This window comes from Carassius gibelio, chromosome B19 (assembly GCF_023724105.1).
Source record: "Carassius gibelio isolate Cgi1373 ecotype wild population from Czech Republic chromosome B19, carGib1.2-hapl.c, whole genome shotgun sequence".
Lineage (NCBI taxonomy): Eukaryota > Metazoa > Chordata > Actinopteri > Cypriniformes > Cyprinidae > Carassius > Carassius gibelio.
In genome coordinates this window covers 15,683,061-15,706,110 of record NC_068414.1, presented here as the reverse complement: position 1 = coordinate 15,706,110, position 23,050 = coordinate 15,683,061, and the positions used below count along the sequence as shown (strand labels likewise).

General features: G+C 35.9%; 2 protein-coding genes across 4 annotated transcripts; one reads left to right on the top strand and one right to left on the bottom strand.

The window, feature by feature from the left end:
• Positions 1 to 530: 530 nt before the first annotated feature.
• nsun2 (NOP2/Sun RNA methyltransferase 2) lies at positions 531 to 17,129 on the bottom strand. Its single transcript, XM_052585065.1, has 19 exons — positions 16,913 to 17,129; positions 16,541 to 16,698; positions 15,158 to 15,262; positions 14,949 to 15,054; positions 14,758 to 14,829; positions 14,534 to 14,618; positions 14,254 to 14,446; positions 12,373 to 12,447; positions 10,380 to 10,510; positions 9,784 to 9,857; positions 8,869 to 8,999; positions 8,580 to 8,676; positions 7,910 to 8,118; positions 6,680 to 6,772; positions 6,068 to 6,203; positions 5,066 to 5,146; positions 4,266 to 4,404; positions 3,228 to 3,267; positions 531 to 1,228 (listed from the first exon to the last, which is right to left on the bottom strand). Exons 1-19 carry the CDS (start codon positions 16,994 to 16,996, stop codon positions 913 to 915), a joined length of 2,325 nt encoding a protein of 774 aa, XP_052441025.1. The 5' UTR covers positions 16,997 to 17,129; the 3' UTR covers positions 531 to 912.
• A 361-nt stretch (positions 17,130 to 17,490) lies between these two features.
• LOC127978765 (3-oxo-5-alpha-steroid 4-dehydrogenase 1) lies at positions 17,491 to 21,014 on the top strand. 3 transcript variants are annotated; one of them, XM_052583654.1, is made up of 6 exons: positions 17,491 to 17,896; positions 18,038 to 18,204; positions 18,769 to 18,870; positions 19,672 to 19,822; positions 20,352 to 20,425; positions 20,750 to 21,014. In XM_052583654.1, exons 1-5 carry the CDS (start codon positions 17,586 to 17,588, stop codon positions 20,416 to 20,418), a joined length of 798 nt encoding a protein of 265 aa, XP_052439614.1. In that variant the 5' UTR covers positions 17,491 to 17,585; the 3' UTR covers positions 20,419 to 20,425; positions 20,750 to 21,014. The 3 variants fall into 3 exon arrangements, with proteins under 3 accessions (XP_052439614.1, XP_052439613.1, XP_052439615.1); XM_052583653.1 differs by having other exon boundaries at positions 20,352 to 21,014; XM_052583655.1 differs by lacking the exon at positions 18,769 to 18,870 and having other exon boundaries at positions 20,352 to 21,014.
• The last annotated feature ends 2,036 nt before the right edge of the window (positions 21,015 to 23,050 follow it).

The window sequence follows — 23,050 nt, the reverse complement described above, 5'->3', positions numbered from 1 at the left end:
CGAAACCACATATGTAAATTGTACTCCTCCCAAAATGTTCAAATCAAGTTGTGAGGGCTTTATGACATGTTAAACTCAGATGAAAGTGACATCGCTAATCTCTTCAGGAAGCCAACACACAAAGTGGCACAAATGAACCTGAATTCTGAACACATTGGTTAGCTTGTTCAGGTGTGTTTGGTCATGGTCAGAACTCAATTTACCAGGAAACTAACCCTCCAGGATTTAACAAAGTTTTACAGTTTTACGATATATTCCTTTTTTGAATTGCCTGAAAAACCACCTAAAATATGCAAGTTTTTGTGTAATTGAAATTCAATTTGCCCATGTTGATGGGTAATGGAAACAAAGCTACTGTTATGTGATCTACAGCATCAGTTGAATCACTTCACTGTAATTAAAAATACTCTCCTGTGGCTTGAATGCAAATTTGAACATACTATTCTCATGTACAGTTTTTCCCTCTTACTACAGCACACTTAAATGTGGCATATATACACCACTGAAAATGGTGCCAAACTATACTGAAATATTGACAAATGCCGTTTATTGCAAGTTTTGTAACAATGAACAAATTGATACAATGTACAATGCGTAAATCATATACATCTGAGAAAATGAAAAGCATTTTAAGACTGAGCTAGTGTGCAGCCCCTAGACACTAATGCAAAACATTAAATTTGTCCCTTGAAAAAAAAAAAATAACTATAAAAACAAACAGCAAATGCTTTAATCAAGATTTTAAAAAGCTCTGATGAAATAAAAATCCTTGCATGGATTTCTTCAGAAGTTAGCCAACCAGATGCTCCTGTACAAGTGTGCAGTCTGGGGAAAAAACAAACAAAATACAAAACCGGAAGGTCTAGTGGAGCCTTTCATTTTTCTCCTGACCCATACTAAGGGCTTAGATCGCTAACTTGGAGGCCCATCACAAGTGCTGCTTACAGGTTCTGTGCCATTAATGTTGCACTCTGAACTGTTTGGCTCCGTTTCTTCACCTTCCTGTTCTAAGAGATCTGCCTCTCGGCTCAGTCCCTCGGCATCTTCTGTGCTTCCTTCCTGGGTTTCTGTTGAACCGCCGTTCCTCTTGCCCTGTTTGTCACGGAAGACTTCCACCCCCACCATCCGGAGGTAATGAAGACACTCATTACGTGAGACGAAAGGCCTGATGGAAGTTTTTCCCCTCCAGCCGCACAAATCTATAGGGCACTGAGGAGCATCAAGATCCCTGGAGAGAGGAGAAGAAAGAAAACTTAAGTTTATACAAGAGGGAAAAGAGCCGAAGAATGAGTGACGGAGAGAACAAGGAGAGGAGAAAGCAAGACAGAAGAAGGGGAGAGGAAAATGAGCAAATTATTGATCAGCTACAGTGCAGACAGCGCCAGGAACCGAAGTGGAGTGTGACAGGGATGGCGGTCGGGGCACTTTAAGAGCGCCTGTGATCAGACGGATGGAAAAAGAGAGTGAAAGATGATCAGGCGCGCTGTGCTGGAACGGGCCGTCATGTTTTCATGTGGGGAGCCAGCAGCACTCTGCCAGCAGAGGAGGATGACACCACAGCGCCACGCGCCGCTAATCACAGTGACATCAGAGCTACTCTCGGCTCGTGTCACTCACTGTGATGAAACGGTGAAGAACAAGTGCATGCACGTCAATATTAGAGTATGTGCTTTGTGGGGGCTCATATTAATGAGAAAATAAATGGACCTATTCATAGATTCCCATGATGCCATGAGGCTAATTTAGACATGTTGTCTAGCACAAAAAGGAATGGAGCAATAATGCTGTGTGGCGAACGTTTATCAAACAGACCATTTGTTGTGAATACTGAAAAGGGCTGTTTGAGATTCAGTTTCAAAACTCTATTCTACTCCTTGATGCACAATAAAGAACTTGCATGAGTTGAGTTTATCACAGATCACATGATCACAGATGAGCTAGCAGTGTAGCAGATGAACTTTGATGGACCTGAACTAGAATTGTGCATTGGTGTGTTTGCACGGTTGAAACATGGCTTCCATATATATTCCTTGCTATAAATAATAGTAAATTGGAAATATTTTAGCAAAGGGTCGGTTAACCCTTATGAGAATATTTTCGTCTAACATACAGTGCACAGAATGTTGTACATTTCTTCAATTTAAATAAATACATTTTATACAGTGTCTAGAATAGAAGTTTACATACTTAAAAAAAAATCTAATTAATAAACAAATAAAAAAAAAATAAAAAATAAAAATAATAATAATAAAATAAAAAATATCTAAAATATAAATGAAAATCTAAATAAATGTAAAAATAATAAACAATCTAACAAATTAAATCAAACAAACATCTGAATATCAAAAATAAATATGTGAACTACTTAAAATATCAAATAAAACAAACAAACCAATCTACAGAAATATCTGGTGTAAGCACAGCCATACATGGGCACAAAACCAGAGTTTACGGATTAAAATGGTGGGTGTGTTTGTGTGTGTGACAGAAAGAGAGGGACAGAGATAAAAGGACACCGTTTCCAGCTGGATTGACTAGTTTTCTACACAGTAAGAGCCCATCAACGAGAAACATGACTGTCTGGTGGGCCAAACAATGAGCTTTCTGCTTAGAGAGACAATGAAGAGCTGTTTATCTGTGAAGAGGAAACCGGTGCATCAGTTCGAGCCCTTTAATTATCAGACAAGGGGTATAATGGCTACAAAGCGCTCAATCTCCATTCATTTGTCTCCTGACTGGCTGAAGAATAGTAGGAGTGGCATCACAGAGCCCTCTGTGTACATACAACACTGCACACCTCCCAGCCACCGCCACAGGAGTCCCAGCACGAGTGACGCTCAAATACATTGCCAGACGTCTACCTAGAGCGCACGTTAAGATTTCACCTGATCTCTAAAATACAGAAAACCGATCTGATTTTGGTTCATATCCAAGGCAGAACTACATTTAGCCTTCACACATATAAAGAAATTCCAGAATGAATTGTGATTCTAGCTTGATTTACTCAATATCTGTGCATAACATATTAAAAAATGTGAATTTTAGTATTTTTCCATTATGTTGTCCTGTTAGCTTAGCAACATGCTAACACCAAACTATTGGAAAAATTACTAGTTCCATTTTGTCTTAGAAGAAAGTACTCTACATAGTTCACTGGGCTTTAGTACAGATATATGATAGAATGATAGAACATTGACATAATATGGATTGAGAACATGAGCACTTACTGTGGATCTGGTAGGTATCGTAATACAATGCTGCCCATTTCTGGAGAAAGAGAGAACAACATATGCTTTTTAGATCAAGATTTTGAATACATCAGCAATGTCAAAAAAAAAAAAAAAACACGCATTTGTTGGATGTAATGTGCATCACATGAGCTTCATGAAAGAGTAAAAGCCAAAGGTTCTGGTCTTAACATGGGAATTTGTCACAGGCTGTTTGACCATATTGACAAGTGTCACAGCAACTACTAGAACACCAGATTAATATCTATACACAAATATATACATATAGAAATTATAACATTTTAGCAAATAAAATATATACAATTAATTACATGAAATTTATGTGTAAAATGTGCAGTATATAGTCGACATAGCAGTGGTACTGAAAACCATGGTGGCAAATAATTTATCCAAGGGGCATGATGTAAATACTGAAGGGCTGAGAACTGAGCCCTGTGGAACACCCTGTTCGAGTATGACAGTGGGTGATGTACAGTTATGCAGGGTGATGTAGCATTTTCTGTCTGTCAGATAGGAGGAAAACCAGGATAATACAGCTCCTGAGATGCCAATCTCTGAAAGACGTAGGAGTAATAACTTATGACAGACAGTATCAAAAGATGAGCTGAGATCAAGTAATAAGAGTATGGACAGACTGCCCAAAGTAAGAGACCATTAATAACCCTTACTAAAGCATTTCAGTACTGTGATGCAAGCGAAATCCTGACTGAAATATATGAAACTGAGTTTTTGAGAGCTAGAAATCACATCGGTTAAGTGGCAACAACCTTTTCCATGATTTGGGGATTTTCATATTTTCTATAATGATTTCTATATTTTATAAATTGTTACATATCAAAAATTCAATCTAATGTGATTGCATGCATGTAAAAAGTTGAGTGAACCTTAACAAATTATCATTCAAAACAGCAAAAAATAAAATAAAAAAAAGCCTATACATTTTAACATGGTGAAGATTTCAAGCGTTCATGGTCTTAAAACACAAGTGGCATTAGCAGGACTCTGAATGACACTGACCAAGTTTCTTGGCCTGAGTGTGAGCATCATCTCCAAGCTCGCTGAAGAAGGGGTTTTCCTGCGTGAGGAGCACCTTCACGTCCTCCACGCCGATTTTGATGATTCGGCCTCTGATGTAGGGGCATAGCGTGTAAATACCCTAAAGACAGACAGCAGCATAGAGTCAAGAACTCAAAAGACTTCTTGAAACACACATATAGCATTTAGAAAATCATGTAACCACAGGATGATTAAGTCTAGTGCACAAATGCATTCCCCTTTGCCATTAACTCAGCCTTGGAAAGCAGCATACATGTTTTAATTTATTCCTTTGTCTTTGGGAAGAATAAATACACACACAAAATTTGCAGAACAGATCTTCCTCTAGCTAAAAATCAATAGACTGTAGTGGAAAATGGTAATGGAAGTTCCCTCTAGAGCAGACAGGAGGTTATAAACGGCACATTGAGATTAACTTGTTTCCCTAAAGACCACTAAACCTAGTTTTTTAGCAAAAAAACATCAGAGACAACAGAGATATCTGAGTGTTGCTTTAGTTATAGACGGATTACTGCAGTACAACTTAATATCCAAAGCCTTTCTGGTCTAAATTGCGTGTGAAATCAAACCATTATATCTTGAAGACATATCTTTGGGATTAGGCTGCTGCTTTTCAACTTGAAAAATATATTTTAATATGATTTTTAAATAATGAAAACACGTCTACAAACAACCCTATCTTTATTCTAATTCATTTAGGATTAATCCATTTTGGGTGCGTGTTTTTGTTTTGTTTTTTTTGTTTTTTTACATGCACCCACCTCCTGAGCCAGTCTGAAAGCACAACCAAACTGTTCTCCATCATTATTTCTGGACCAGACCTTCACGCCCGTGTTTATAACCTGCAGAAAGACAGACACTTGACTTGAAGATCTCCATCTACAACAGTGCTTTGCAGCTAGATTATTATTATTTTTTATTAATTTGGTAAAACTTTACAGTAAGGTACCACAGGTTAATATCAGTTAATGCATCCATCAACTAACACCAACTACCAACAAACATTTCTAACAGTACTTATGTTTTATATTTATAACATTAGCTATTAAAATTCAACGGTTTATTGTTACTTCATGTTAGCAATGCAAGTCCATTAAGTAACATTAATAGATACAGCTTTTGATTTTAATAAATATGTTTTAATATCACTTACTAATATTACTATTAATACTTACTGTTACTAATAATTAGTTGTGTATATTACTATACTATAATATTAATATAGAATTATTACTATATTACTCGCACTATAATGTAAAGAGATTTTCTAATATATATATATATATATATATATATATATATATATATATATATATATATATATATATATGATAATTATATATAATGACAATTATAACAAAATAATAAAATTAATATTTAATTATCTTCTTTATCTTTGTTTAATTGTTTATAAATAAATTAAAACCAAGTTTAAAAAAAGTTTTAATAGTTCTGCATTACTAGCCAATTAACATTACAGCATGTGAATTACTCCTAACACAAACAATACAACAAAGGACGTGGTGTGTAAGTGTTTACAGAGTGTTTCTTTGTTGTAACGTAACTCCAGTGATGTCTGTTTACATTAGCAGCAGATGGTTGTTTCATACTTGATGAATGTGAAGGCAGTAGAGCAAAGATAGAGATGAGATCATAGCGAGGCTGCTGTCCCCATCTGTCTGTACGCCATCCTCAATCACTGCTAGCACTGACGAAGGCCCATTAGAGAGTGTGTGTGTGTGTGTGTGTGTGTCTGCTCTTGCCTTCATTCTCTCGCTGTTGTTGAGCAGAACATTGCGGAGCTCTTTGGACACCATGTACAGGTTCCTCTTCTTTCCTTCGCGGGTGCGAGTCAATACGTTCAGCTTGGGGAAATCTGGAGACAGGTCGTAGAAAGCTCTACAGGAGACAAAGAGATATCACAGCATAAAATAAATGATGGTTAGACAGAAGGAAAAAAAACGCACATATGCACACAGCGCTGAACACGCTGCGACATATGGAGCAGAGGCGTTGTCTCCAACAAGTCAAAATGGCGGGTTTCCAGCACTGTGGCACTGTGCATCTGTGTGAGAAAATAAATCACATTCATCACAAACAAAAGACAGAGTCACAGTGACTGAACGATAATGATCATATCATCCATTCATCTGATTGGTCACATTGGATTTATAGTGTAATAACAGATAAATGCTACACACACACAAAGGTCCCAGCCCACTCAGAGCATATATATTCAGGCTTAACAAACACACACTGGGATCAGAAAAATACTGCTTAACAAAAAAAAAAAAAAGCAAGATATTAGAGCTTTTGTAAAGACAGTATTTGTATTGAGCAGCGAGTCTTTGTAACTGGAGAGGAAAGGCACTCACTGGAGAGGAGAGAAGATGGGGTCATCCTCTTTCAGAAACACAAAAGGATCCTCTTTGAAGCCAAAGAGTTTCATCTTCTTTGGAGGAGGGGGGCTGGAACAGACAGAGCACTTCATGTCAATGTGGAGCACAACTGCAGGAGCACACACCGTCCTTTAGGGGGAGGTGAAATCAACAGCACAAGCAACGCCTGAGAGCCAACGGATTGAAATGGATTCTCTCTGAATTCTTAAAGAAAACTGCACAGTTGCTGATTTTCTATTATACCTAACTATTATGGGACACAACAGGTTAAGAAACAATAAATGGTTCAAACTGTCATCAAATAACTATACAAGTAGAATGTCTGTTCAACAATTAAAACACATTCATACTCTTTATCTTAAATATAGTGCTATTATTTTCACAGTAAGGAGATATTTACAGAGCAATTCACGTAGCTTCCAGATGGAAACGTTATTTTGAAATTAATTTTGTCCAAGTGTCTAATATGTAACAGTAAAAAAAAATATAAAAAAATAACGGTTCTAATAAAAAATAATTTAATAATATTTTTAAAGTAATACATTACTATGATATAATATGATAATAATCAATGTATGTTATATAATACAAATAACCATGCATTGCTTATTATCAGTTATTTGTTTTATAATACAGTAGTGTTTATAAAATAGTTATTTTATTATTAAATGGTTGTTATTAACAGCTAAAATGGTTGTTTTAAACCATTCTAATAATAATAATAATAATAATAATAATAATAATAATTAGATTTGCTTGTTATTTATGTCGTTGCTAGAATATTAACTATTGTTATTGTAATATTATGTAACAGACAAATTGATTACCATTAGTTATTATTAGTAGTAGTAGTAGTAGTATTACACATTAACGAGATGATGTTAACAGGACTGTGTTTGAAATTTCTTGAGCAAACTTTCTCATTTGGGAACTATGGACATGACCATCCTGCCGTGATAATGGACACCCTAAAAATGCTACTGATTTTCTTGCCATTGTATTGATTTATTTTAATATTACTTTACCAATATCTTGTTAATTAAATGTTTAAAACCAACAAATATATAACATAGATAATAGATCTACTGATTATTAAAACACTCATCAGCCAAAATGTCTTCTTTGGTGCGTCCCAAAATCCACAGCTCAGAGAGAACAATAGGGTGACTGCTGCAGCCGCATACACACCTAGCTGAAGATACTCACCCACAGACATGATCTTTCTTGACCTCTGAAGGGTCAGGGGTGTCTGGGACAGACGGGTTTCCCTCTGCAGGAGTCTCGCCCTCTGGCGCTTCCACAGGGGCATCAGTGGATGAGCCGTCTGCTGGTGGGACGTCAGCGAGAGACTCCCCCTCCTGCAGCTCCTCTGCAGCAGCCGCCTCACTGGAGGAGTTCACCTCCTTATTACGAAGCTACAGACAAAGAGAGGACTGAGACAACAGCCATGTTTCCATCCACCTATTTTTAAAACGCTTGATGAAAACACAAAAAAGTGCATAAATTCTAAAAAATGCACATAAAAAAAAAACTTGTGCACTCAACTATGTAGGATACATTTCCTATCCAGTAGGAAAACATGCGCACAAACTATGATGGAAACTAGTGCTGTCAGATGATGAATCTTTATGTGGACTTCATGTGTACGGTGTTTATTTATTATGTATATATAAATATTAAATATATTTATATATAATATTAAATATAATACTATAAATATAAAAAAGCTACTTTTTTCAAAATATATACTAAATGTGTGTGTGTATATATATATATATATATATATTAAAATGACAAAAAGATACCATAAAAATAAGCAAAATAACTCCCATACAACTTCAGTGCTCTGTCTGCATGTATTTGAGGTTTCTAATACCTTTGGGTAACGCCGGTTCCATGGCATGGGCTCCTTCTTCACCAACACAGCCACAAAAAACCCACCCGTGTTCTGGTGATGGGGCAATATTCTCATACTGAAAACACAAACAAATGAACCATAATGACTGGAGACAGAGTACGTTAGGATCACACACACAGTCACTTTTACTGTGGTTGTATACTACCATCTGGAGGAGAGATCTGGAACAACACAAGCATGTGCAGAAACGGTTTGAAGCAGTTATGTTTCTGTTATAGACACATATATAAGATCGAAACAAACTCACCATCTCTCCAGCTTCATATTGGCCAACTTCTCTGGGTCTGTTGGTGGAAACATGGTGGGTCTGATCTGAGTGTGTCGACTTGCTGGCACCTCTGACCAGTCAGAGAACCACTGACCCTCTTTGGACATTACCTTTAAAAGAGCACAGAGCTAGGTCACACTACCTTTTTTCTAAAGCAATTTGTTTAGTTTTTTTTTATTTAGCAAGCATTTCCAGAAAGCTCTTCTGTCACTTAATCGTTTACTTTTATGCGTCAGTCTATTAAGTAGGTATATAAGACCACGATCCGCACTCACAAAGTAGTCTTCTCTTTAGGGTTTATTTTAAATTAATAGCCAATAGGATAAAACACAAATGTTTCTGCTCAAGGGGACATGGAGCTGAAATGTTTGTGTTTGGTCCTATTGGTGATTAATGTACAATAAACACTTAATAGCTCTGACGCCATGGGGGAAAATTTGAACTAATAAATGATCTGTGGGTTATTATGAGCTGAAACGTCACAGACACATTCTAGGGACACCAGAGACTTATATTACATCTTGTAAAAAGGGGCATAATAGGTCTCCTTTAAAGACTAGCCTCCAAGTTGCCAACCACACATGTCATGTTCACTCTGCATCACTGTCTGAACTTTACAATATCAAAACCAGAGTACAAGATCTGATGACTTTCAATTTGGTTAGAGAGGCTATCACGAGCATAGGCATGTTATTTTAATAATGTTACCAAGATATCTTGGATTATCAAAAGAGCTTTATTGTGGGCTCCAGTGAGGACTATTGTTAACTAGAGTCTAATGCCCTCGCTGCAGTCAATGAAGGGAAACGCAAAAGACGTAAACCAGGGCAAACTCAACATTCATAAGCAGAAACAGAAACTGATGTCAGAGAGTGGAGGCTAATGCTTCATTACCTTCCAAGATGTAACTCCAGGCATATATTTGAGTCCTGGGAGATCTGCAGAGGCATCTGCTAACTCTAAAGCACCTGGGAAATAATGAAGAGTGAAGAAACCACCACAGCAGAGTGAGATTAGAAAAAAAAAAAGATGAAGGAGAAATAAGACTAATACATGCAGCTTAAAGGAAAACACCAGTTTTTCCCCTCAACCTAGACTACATTAACTGAAACTAAATAAAATAAATTCATAAAAAATCCAAAACCATTTTCATTCATAGACAAAAACACAACAAAATTACTAAGACTTCAAAAGTTAAAACAGAAATATTAATTAAAATTATTTTTATATTTGCAGATTTTAAATTATTTTTAAAAATTTGCAGAAAGTAAAAACAAACAAAAAAAGCCACATGAGAAAAAAACAAACAAACAAAAAAAAAAAGTAGGAAACACTTAAAAGCTATATAATGGTAATTAGAACTGGGGTGAAAATTTCTTAACTTTCATTAAAATATTGTGATAAATTCAAATAAGAAAGGTCCTAAAATAAAACTTAGGAAACGGGGCAGAAATGTTTCTGAGGCAGAAGCCGGAGGACAGCAGACATACCTTCACTCTTCTCCAGCAGAGCAGCGATAACCGCTTCATCCTCGATGGGGTTCAGAGAGCAGGTGGAGTACACCATCCTGCCCCCTACTGCCAGCTGCTCCACACCTCGCACTGCGATCCTGATCTGCAGCCTGACAGACAAACAGAGGAATGGAAAAGACACGCACACTTAAGAGCATAACAAACTGCTCTGTTCTGCAACCACTGCAGCTTGAGAACAGACACACACACACACACACACAGACCCATGCTGACAGTGCAACCTAAAGATAACAACATCTCGTTTCATTAACGAGGTATAGCAAACACATCACTGCTGATTCACTGCTGCTGCCAAAGTGCTTAAGCTCCAGACACATTGATCTTCATGTATCAAGACCTTTGGGTTCATCGGAGAGCATGAAAACACTGGGACACGTTCAGAATGGAGTACTGCTAACTGAACCGTATACTCTGTAGTGCAAAACTATGATATATTGACTTCAATGCAGTTGTGTACACAAGTAGTATAAATAAATGTCTTGATCTAAGTCATCTGATGAAATAAATAATCTGTATGTGTATGTAAAATTTATATTTTTATTCAGCAATAATGCATTAAAATTAGACATTGGAAAGTTTCTTGAAATTTAGTTTAAAAAAAGTTTTAAAGTTTAAATAACATTTTTTCTTATAACAAAAATAACTGATCATTTAAATACAATAAATACTAAAAATAAAAAGTTTTACACTGATTAAAGTGCTAAACAACTATAAAGACCCATAGGTATCACTTTACAACAAGACCTCATTAGTTAACCTTTAATATTCACGATGAGCAATAGCTACATTTGCTACAGAAGCTTTTAATCTTTGTTAAAAAATAAATGAAAGTCTTAGTTCATGTTAGCTCATTAAATAATACAGTTGCTACTTTTCAAATGAAATATTATTAAATATTGGAATATTTAAGATTAATGAATGTTCAGAAGAATTTTCAATTGGCAGTTTATGTTAACTAATGAATTAACTAATGTTAACTAATGAAGCCCTAATGTAAAGTGTGTATGAACAATAAAGAATTAAAATGCTTTCAAACAATATCCAGATTAAAATGAAAAAAGGTAAATAAATAGCCTATTAAGTTCAAGTATTTAAGTATTTGGCGCTGTGATGAACACCACAGTAAATACACAAATCTGAATGGCTATAATTTAAATGTGTTTTAGAAAGTAGCAGCTGCTTTATTTATGGGGTTTCTAGAGCAAAGGCTGAATTTACTGCAGTCTAGCGCCATCTGCTGTCAGAGACTGTTAAGCGTTGTTTAAGTTCAGCATGCGCAAGCTGTCTACTGAACGCAAACACTGCGGATTACGTTCTGGTGTACTCTCCAAAATGGCGGAAGACGGTAACTTAAGTATAAGAATTGCTCAATTGCTAAAATGTTATCGTTTTCTTTGCGCACAAAAAGTATTCTTGTAGCTTTGTAATATTAAAGTTGAATCCCTGATGTCACACTAACTACTTTACTGATGTCTTTGGTGCGTTTCTGTGCATTGATCTTGGTAATATCCTTGCGGTCTATGGAGGGTCAGAGAGCTCTCAGATTCTGTCAAAAATATCTTAATTTGTGTTCTGAAGATGAACGAAGGTGAATAATTAATGACAGAATTGCATTTATGGGTGAACCCTTTAACTTACTAGACTTCTTCAACTAATGTATGCATGCACTCTGTAGGTGTGTTTTGTTTGCTTTTCGTGATATACTCGACAATATCAAATCGTACATCATTAAAACAGATACTACAATTGTATCATAGGCCATGCATATCACACACCCCTATACAGTTTAGATTTTTATAATGCAAATGTCTTCTTATCGATCCACCAGTTCACATTTAAAGCTCTGTGTGTTTGCAGAAAGCCTGTATTCACAGCACACAAATTACACACTGGAAAAACAGTTATAGTACACTATTCTGAACACTGGCCAAATGAACTGGACTAGTCTTACCCATGGAGATGGAGGCTGTTGCTGGTTGTCCATTTTTTCCACACATCAATGTTTTTCCTCATCGTTCCATCTCCACTGTAGAGAAAAAGTTTATTGTTTGCCGTTTAATTGCAATGCAATTTCATATCATTTCATGTTACACTTTATTTTATGGTTTCCTTATTACATTTAAAGGCAGGGTATGTGATTTGGATCAAACATTTTTTTTGTTATGCTGGTTGAAAGTCTCCTGACATCCCGATAACAATCATTAAGTTAAGTGGTCTAAATGTATTTATATGAATTTATATAATCTGTTTAGGACCATAAAATGCTCGACCAATCAGATTATTCGGTCCGAACATTATGATAGGCTGTCATGCCTGCTTGTCAACATATGTATTTGCATACCTCCGTGCACCCTGTTTATTAGTTACTTGAAAATGTAATCTGATTACGATTACAAAGTAAGTAACTCCAGTTACTTGTTATAATTAGTGATTCTTTACTAGATTACAGATAGAGGTATTATTACCAAATTTATTTCCTGTATTAACTGTATTAACTTTTAAGAGTTTCCTGTGATCTTACGAGCTCATATGCCTTTTTTTTTTATCAACTGCATCAGTGTTTGGTTAACAATGCAGCAAATTTTGAATCAAATAAAAGTGCTTTCATTTGTTCGTTCATTCAGGAATGAACTCAAAGTTATGAAACTACAATCCTACTCAGGCAAAAAGGCAAGCCATAATCACATCTTAAAGTCCACTTCAAATCATTTCACCGATGGAGAGAAATGTTTAGGCAGCAAAACCAGGCTGACCACACTGTGTATGTGTGTGTGTGTGTGTGTGTGTGTGTGTTGTTTGGCCTGCTGGTAAGGAGGCAGACAGTGTTGTGCTTGGCACCTGATTCTGCTGCAGACCGAGTATAGACTCCACCAGCTATAAACCCTGCTATATGATGTTACACACTGGGAAGAGATTCACTGCTCGACTGTAAACACAGAGATCTGGTATGTGTGCGCATCTATAAATATGATCCCTACATACACTGTGGACAATCTGAATTTCATTATCTGTGTACAAGAAAGCAGTTTATACATCTACAGAATATTTTTAATAATCCACATCAAAAGTACCCAGACTGATCTCCTTGCATCTTATTTTGACTTATAACCGCTTAGAAGAGACCAGCAGATGACATTTTAAGCAACCAATAATCACGAACCAGACTGTAAGGTTGAAGCTTCTGCGAAGTTTGCGAGAAGATCAACACCGAATTTTAAGGGGGGTTTTTTCCAGAAAGATTGGGCGGGTTGAAAGACACCTAACTAAAACCAATCAGAAGCCACACAAACTCATTTCATATACACTAAAATCAGTTCCAGGTTTTATAATTAAAAGGTTGAGCCACTTATTTTTCTGTATGGCATCTATGACCTTATACTTTGCTAAAATAATAATTATTTTAAGTTGGGTTGTATATAGTGTAAGTGTATGGGGGGTTTGTGTATCATCATTTATATACTATTATAGTATTTTAATATTTTGAAAGACCGTTTATATTTATATTTTCAGTTTCAATATGGCTTTATTTCTTTAATTCAGTAATTAAGTCATTTAAGGCTGCAAGATAAATTGCATTTTAATCATGATCATGGTTTAAGCATACCAGTAATCAGTTTCGATATTTGCCTGCTAGTTATATATCTTGAAGGTGCATCACTTTAATTTGCCATTTCCATTATATTGCATTGGTAACAAGCCTCCACAACCTTTCATGGATCTGGTTGCCAGATGTCAATACTTCAAATCCCCCAATCAGTGCTTTTCTCATGAAAAAACATCTTCTGCTCTGTGGTTTACTTAAACTTCCCAACCTGGCAACCACACAACTCACCTGCAGGGTACATCACACAGGATTCGGTCGTAAAACAGGACTTCCTTCTTCCCGTCCTGATCAAAGTGCAGACGTGGGATACTAGAGGCGTCATGGTTGACCACCATAATACATGGACTGTTTAATCTCTTGGCCTGGTGGACCAGCAGGTAACAGCGCTTGTTATCCACATCATTGGCAATTACAAAACCCTCTGAAGACACAGAAGAGACCAGTAGAGGATACCTTATGAGATATGATCATCTTAAACTTAAACCCATACTGATGAGTAACTGTTTACCAGGGAAAGGTACGTCCATGTCTGAGTGAAGCATCTCTATTAGTTGAGCAGTCTTTGATCCTGGAGCTGCACACATGTCCAGAATCTAGTCAGACGAGGCAGAAAGAGGGAGAGGAGACCTCACAATTAGAAAGATTCTCTAGGTGCAGAAAACACATGGAACAGAAAAACACCCAGCTGGTTTTTAATTAAGGAAACTCGTGATGGTGCTGTTGAAGATGTACCTTATGCTGAGGCTCAATTTTCAGTAGAAGAGGAGGAATCATACTGACTGCTTCCTGTCTGCTAATATTCCCCTGATTGAGGAAACAGGATTAAAACAATGGCTTGTCACAAACAATATTTGCATTCATAAAAAAAAAAAAAAAAAAAAAAAATGAAGTTCCATGATAGGAGTTGCTGATTTTTTATTTACCGATTCGGTTTCGCTGACCAAGAACTGGTGGAATTTCTCCAGGAGCGGGGATTTGCGCAGAATCTTTCTGCTCAGGTTAGTGTGCCACGCCAGTTCATCAGGATACCTGTAACAGCACAGTGAGACTAACCTTTTACAGATTTCCAAAGACATTCAGAACTCATTTAAAAGGTAAAAGACATAAGCAAATAGTTTTTTATTCATCTTACCAACTTAAGGGCTGAGGAGCCTCGATCTTCTGCCCATCCACCTCAAGATCCTGCACCTCTTTGAAGTATTTCTCTTTAAGAGTATGAAGGATTTCTTTGGCGTGACTGATTACAGGGGTTGAAAAAGGAACAAAGAACTGTGAAACACAAATAAAGTGCCAGTTTTTTCTTCTTTATGTATTTTTGTTACTGTTCTTCATACACAAGAGATGTGACTACAACATTGTTGAATTACACTCATGTTTTGTTACAGCTCATTAAACAGCTTGAATTGAAAAAAAAAGTTGAATTGTTAGTGATGTCAAACAATTAATTGCAAATAATCACATCCAAAATAAGTTTGTTAACATTGTGTGTATTGTGTATATTTATTATGCATATATAAATACACACATGCATGCATATATGCAAGCAAGAAGTATTGTGGACCGAAAAAATATACGGTGTATACTCAATCTAAAATTAAGGTTTAAGTAAAAAATTTGCATCAAATATGGTAAACCAAGAAAGTCAGACATTTGAGCTTTCATGTTTATTAATAAACTTCAAAACTTTTTCAACCTATGTAGAGAGGTACAGAGTGTGTCTTAAATAATTATGATTTTAGTAAAGCAGAACAATGAATATTTCTATTCTGGTGTCGTCATCGCACACTCTGCATGGGAGAGCAGGACCAAGCCCAATCTTATAGAATTAAGTCCGGCCCTAATATAATATCGCAGCAAATCTAGCATTTTAATAAACAGTACTTTCTTTTAACTGTTTATCATATGTGCAGTGTTATTTAATATCGCGGTATAAATTCATGTTTAAAATTAAAACAGGATCAATTGCAGCAATTGTAATGTGCTTTTGACATTTTAAAATATTTCTAAGTAGCTTTAATTTTTTTTTTATTCGAGTTTGTCATTTTAGTACAACTTCATCTTATTTCATTTTAGTCCCTTGCCAAAACAACATTGCTTTTTTTTTTTTTTATCTAATATTTTGCAAACAATTTCATGGAAGTCAATAAAAATAACTTACGTTGCATCCCTGGATATAAATGAACAGTACTTTAGTCATGCCTTATAAGTAATAATTTAAACAAATGTAAGTATCATAAGAGTATCATATTATGGTATCAGTATCATATATCAAACAGAATCGTGACAAGAGCATATCGTTACAAGCTCATGAAATCACAAGGTCTTCTCAACTATCCGTGAAAGTTGTCAATCTAAAATGATGGTCAGTGGTAACTGGAAAAGTGGTAAATCACGATTTGGACAGCAGTAAATAATCTAACTAGTATTTTTCAACCAATTAAGTCCTAATTCAAACGATGTGGCAGTCAAAGCACTGTGTGTCCTTCTATGATAACTTCAGAAAGCATCAGGTCACCTCTTGTATCCAGTGATGCGTATTGTAGCTGGCAGGGGCTCTCTCATGGCCTCCATGAACTGCTCAAACTCTCCCTCGGGGACGATCTTCAGCTCTGTGTAGTAATGCTCGAAGAGTTTGTTCTCCTTGATGATCTCAGAGTATCCAGCTCCCCAGCCCTGCCAAAACAACCCACGTGAGTGACTATTACTAGCTTCCTGCATGTCATTTACCTTGAGATTACCCTCAAACTGTTTTATATGATGCACAATCACAATGACAGAACTATATGATGAGTGCAATCACCGTGCAGCATAAATCATATCCAGAAATGAATCTGCAGTGTTGGCACGGGGAAGAAAATTAAGAAGCTAGAGCAGTTAGCAAACTCACAGCATCATCTCGGTTTCTTTTCCCTTCTGGTCTTCCGTCTCTGTTCTGCTGAGCTCTTTGTCTGTTTCTGTTTTTCCTGCCCATTTTGGACACGCATATAACTCTGGATATAAACGATGCGTTTTAACTGAACTGCGCTTCTGAGCTCCTGCTGAATTCACGTGTTCGTGACGCAATCTAAACAAGCGCACACTCGACTGAAAGACCGCTTACTCGGTGTCCACAATATTGCCTGACTTAAATGCAGAAGCTTCTCTGCCTTTACACCTTTGACCTTCAATCCTTATTAATTAATTGTCAGAAGAATAATATACAACTTACAATGGTACAGCTATATAAAAACAAAATCGAAATTATATGAAATATGTGGATGTTGTTTTGCATTTCAATATTTAATTCTGCATTTGACTAAATTTGTTAAACATATTGAAATAGGAAATTAACAGTAAAAGATAAATAAACAAAAAAAAGCTTATGCAGCACTAGCTTTTAGAAATTGCTTATATTAAGGCGTGTTTCTGACATGCCCCGCCCACTGTCTTTCTTGATTGGCGAAACCCGTATTATGGGCGTGTCTTCCAGGATTCTTCGCGATGTCAGTTTGTTTTGTGCATGTGCACGAGTTATCAAACATTAGCTGTACCTTGCTTCTACTTAAGTTGTATAAGCAATAATGGACGCTATTCAGAGGACATTATTCCTCTCGGAGGAGCAAGAAGTTTACGTTTTGGTCTGTTTATCGTACTTGATGATGGTTATGGGATTCATAACTTTTGTGACTTTACTCTATGAGCACGTGCCTTATGGCAGATATGCATCCAGCCGGTATGGGTTCCCTGTGAATGTTAAACTTGCCTGGTTTGTTCAGGAGCTGCCTGCTTTTCTGGTGCCTTTGAGTTTAGTGCTTTGGCGTCACTGTGCAAAGATAACGCACCTGCCCAATCAGTTACTTCTGCTCATGTTCATTTTTCATTATTTGCAAAGGTATGATTTTAGATTTTATGATCTACAACGTAAAAAAGAAAAAAATATATATGGACATTGGACATGCATGAGTAAATAACCTCATTTTACCATGCAATGTGTTATTTTATACACTATATCTGAAACATGTATTTCTCTTAGGTCCCTCATCTACCCATTTTTAATTCGAGGAGGGAAATCCACACCATTGATCTCGTTTGTCCTGGCCTTTGTCTTCTGCATTTATAATGGGTACCTGCAGGCGAGATACCTGAGTCACTATGCAGATTACCCACCTGGATGGGTCACACATCCCTGCTTCATCATAGGTAGGTGCTAGGGAGTAAATATTCAGTGTCTAAGTGTCATTTCCATCATTCTGCTTATCCTCTTTCATACAAGAATATAGTGTTTGTTTTTATATACTTTTTAAGAGCTGATGCTGGAATTCATCCATCAGCACACGACACAGCACAATGCATGCTCTCTACTGGTCAAGGAAGAGACATAAATAGCTACTTCGTAGGGTCTTTGTTAGTCTCATGTTCCAGATCATTTCTCTTGACCTTATAGTTGGTCAGCTGACTGGCTACTGTAACTTTGACCACTGCAGGGTAGAGATATTGGTAAAATCTCTGAACTCTCGCTGACCTGTCATGGTTATGCGAACCAAATTAGTATATTAGAGTGATTTCTGAAGGATCATGTGACACTGAAGACTGGAGTAATGATGCTGAAAAATTCAGATTAGCATTACAGAAATAAATTACAATTTAAAATATATTAAAATAGAAAATAGTTATTTTAAATTGTAAAAAATAATAATATTTTACAATAGTACTTTTTTTTTTTTTTACTGTATTTTATATTTTTTTGTATTGTTTTTTTCTCAGGGTCTTGTATGTGGTTCCTGGGATGCTCCATTAATATTCACTCTGACCATATTCTCAGGAACCTCCGTAAGCCTGGAGAGACAGACTATAAGATACCTAGAGGTAAAATACCAATTTATGAATTGGAAATGTGTTAGAGTGGGAAGTGTGGCATAAAATCATGGATCGAAATTGACTAAAATGTTTCACATAAAAAAATCACAGAATTTTACAAACAGCATTTAGATTTTACCACAATATATGAATATTCTAAATACAAAAATTATCATAAAATTTCAATGAAATTGATCATGAAATTGCCAATCATGAAATCATGAAATTGCCAATATACATGCAAATTCAAGAGTACTAAATAAGAGCACTGAAGAACCACAGCACACACCGCTCGGTGCTAAGGCGTCCTCTTCAGTGCTGGTTTAAATGTTAATACAATGCAAAAAATCTATTTCCCTTTGAATCTGACTTTGCCTCTGAAAGAAAATAATAATAGATGCCCTTTCTGTTCGTGACTCATTGCCTTATCAACTTGTCAGGACCACCCTGCTCCAGAGATGCTAGTAGTTTGTCTTTTCCCATACAGTCCGTGCAAGATGCAAATGTAATCATCTTTTACTTCACTTACTTTTTTCTTTAAGTGTTTCAAAGCTACCATCACAACTTTAGAGGGTATTATCAAATAAATAAATTAAATTAAAAATCACAATATGCATAATAATGTGAGTCGGTAAGCCCTTAAAAAATATGAATAAAGACATGCTTTTTTTCTGACATATATAAAAAGACAACATGCTAGTCAGATGGTTTCACACTTAATAAGACTCATGTTTTTTATTGTTCAGGAAACACATTGTTATTGTGATGTCTTCCGATCAAATATCTCTACATAAGTATTTCTGTTTGTAGGGGGCTTGTTTGAGTATGTATCAGGAGCAAACTTCTTTGGGGAGATCGTGGAATGGAGTGGATTTGCTCTGGCTGCTCACTCGGTCCACAGTGCAGCTTTTGCTCTCTTCACTCTCATTGTGCTGTGCAACAGAGGAGTGGCCCACCACAAGTAAGACATTACCATATCAAACATTCTTGCCCAATCTGATTGCAATTATCAAAGAAACAAAAAACTTTGTATGCTTTCAATTCTCATGTCTGAGTCATAATTAATTCAAGAATCATTTTAGGACTATGTGCATTGTGAAATTTAATTTTTTTTTAATATTTTTTTTTAATAATAAATCTATAGACAATAGCATGAACCAATTAAAATGAAATGAAACAATAACTAAAGTCAAAATATAAAAATAAAAACTAATGCAAAATATTAATGTATATACTATAATAATATCTAGGAGAAACTAAAATAACACTGATTTCAACCTCTCTCTCTCTCTCTCTCTCTCTCTCTCTCTCTATATATATATATAAAGCCACTTTTTATTTCATTAAAAGAAAGCTTTTACTATTTTTTTTTTATTATTTCTCTGTTTTTGTAGACGTGTTCTAGACAGATCCACCAATACACATTTTTATTGTATGATGACATCATTATATGAGATTGTTTTGTAATGTGTTGTAATTTAATTTTACAGATGGTATCTCACAAAGTTTGAAGACTATCCTAAATCAAGGAAAGCATTAATACCGTTTGTGTTCTGATCCTGTGGTAAGCCCATATGCCACACTTCCACAGAAACAATACGGTGATCTTTTCCCCGTTATGATTGCACAACAAATATTTTATGGTTTTCAAGGGAAGTGCTATAATACTGTACAGAGACTGGGAAGAGATCCAGCATTACACAATAACAATAACTCAACTCTACAGGATAAATTATTTAATTATATTCTATAGCAGCACACACATTTATGAAGTGCAAAAACAGCATTACTTTGAGATATCATACAGCGTCTCAGATGAGATGAAATGCACATGGCAGGCAGCTGCTGCCATAATCCAGACGTTGCTTATAAACCACCTCTTCTTCAGGAAGGTAACAAAATATGGACTGATCGTGACGGATACAAGGCTGTCCAAGCTCAGAAAAAGCGAGGAAATGCATAATTTATCCTCTGAAGAGACAGAACTTTTAACCATGTACTGCACATGTGACGATAGCAGAACCATTAATCTTCTGATCTGAAATATTCAGCCCTCCGTGTCAGTTTGGACTGAACATTTCTGAAACTTCCTGTTTAATGAAAAGCTATGCTATACATGTGTTCAAATAAAATCTCTTTAAATGTTATGAAAATAGATTTCAGTTTAAAATTGTTTACTGATTCATGTGTCGATCTTTAACCCCTTCCCCAAAGTGGACTGTTTAGAAGGTTTAAGAAATGAAATTGGATGAATTTCAACAGGGGCATAGCAGTGCATGGATTTATTATTGGATGTCATCATTTGTCATTACCATAAAGCCTCCAATCGATTCCATCTTAACAAACTAAACGCACCTTCTGCCAAACACTTTTCCCCCTGATGTTTACCAAGATATTTTTGTCAACAGATGGCTGATATGCAATAGGGTCAATACATGAAGCTGGCAAAATGAAGTATTAAGATAAGATCAATAACCAGAAGTATCCCAAGAGCGAATGCTGCTCTCAGAGGAAAAAGAAGCGCATGCCTTGCCTTAAAAGGACAGATATAGTTATTTTTATGAAGCATTTGTTTTGCTCTTCTACTTCATAGTAAGATGCATACTAATAGTAAAAATCACACAAATCATGGTAGCATTACCATAATATATTTTTTACAATGAATGTACAACAACATTATGTCATAATATTTCAGCTCAATCCACATAGCTGAAGCTGTTTTTGTATATAAGTTATGCTTGCAAAATCATCATTTACCATCGCCGACATGATTTGACATGTTGTCATAATACCTTCAGGTGTAATGTGTGAAGTATGGCGAGAGTTATGTGTTGTATGTCAGTGATGGTTGATTTACGCTGGAATGTGGAAGCTTATCTAAATTGCTTAGAAACATCCCGTTGTCTGTAGTGTGATACTGTGAAGTATTTTATGCATTTTTTTTCAATAGTTAAGCTTGTTTTGGGTTTTCTATTATATGCTTCATACATAAACTGTAGGCCAAAAGTTGGGAAAAATTTCGATTTTTAGTTTTTTGGAAAAAAGTATTGTGTCTTTCACTTTTTTTCTAAGTCACTTATGTACTTCAGATTTCATTTATTGACATTAAAGTTGAAAAAAAAAAATCCTTCTAGTTGATTCCCCTCAGATGTTCGTGGTCAGTTTGGAGCTGTTGGAGGTGTCATGTCAGGCAGAGAGCAATCTGACCGTTCTTTGGAGAAATAACCCCAGCCTTAAGCAGAGCAATGATGAAATCCCTCTGCAAACCGCATTGCATGCATACATAACCTTTTGCAACACTGAGCAACCCCCTCACCTGGGCTTTAGGCTTTGAGTGATGTAGAAGCATGCAAAAGACTTGACACAAAAAAATGTAACCCTCAAGACCAGCAGCACTGAAATTCAGCTGTATGGATGAACCATCCCTGCATGTAGTGTGACTCAATGCAGATGAACACGAGGTGTGTGTTCTGACTGTGCCGGGCTTCCCCCATGTTACACACGCTGCACGTGAGCTGAAGGCAAAGCACTGGTTGTGTAATCACTGTGGGAGGAGCTTATCACTGCTTTCTTCTTCATGGTGTCAGATTATGATTTATTATCATAAACAGAGACTGCCTGTTCTTTCCTCGAAAGCAAGATGGAAAAGTAACCACTAGGGTTCTCTTATTTATGAGAAAAAGTGACGGATTTGCTACTTGCTTATTAGGTTTTTTATGATTAAGATTTTCATCAGTGTTTTCTGTTAATAAATTGATTTCAAATTGGAGCATGAATTTCTTTTACTTTTACTTGAAATTACTGCACATTTTTTCATAGTACAATCAGCATTGCTTCCAGTTTCATAAAGCTTCCTAAACATTAAAATGTTGATTTGCAGCTTTTTTTGGCACACCACTAAATCAGCGGGTTGTATAATTGTTCATAAAAACATATGGAGCTCTTTTCTCCGATGTTTTGATTGTCTAACACATTCTACATTAGTTCAGCATCAAGAACACATTAAACTTTTTTTCATACACATTTTTATTTTATTTTTTAAACGAAGAATGTATTTAGAATGTAGGTTTATCATAATTATTTTAATTATTTAGATTTTATTTGTTTAAATAATGAAATAATTTTTCAGCAGAAGCATAAAAATAGGATAGTTAGGGAGACCTTCAATAATTACTCAACATAGGTGACC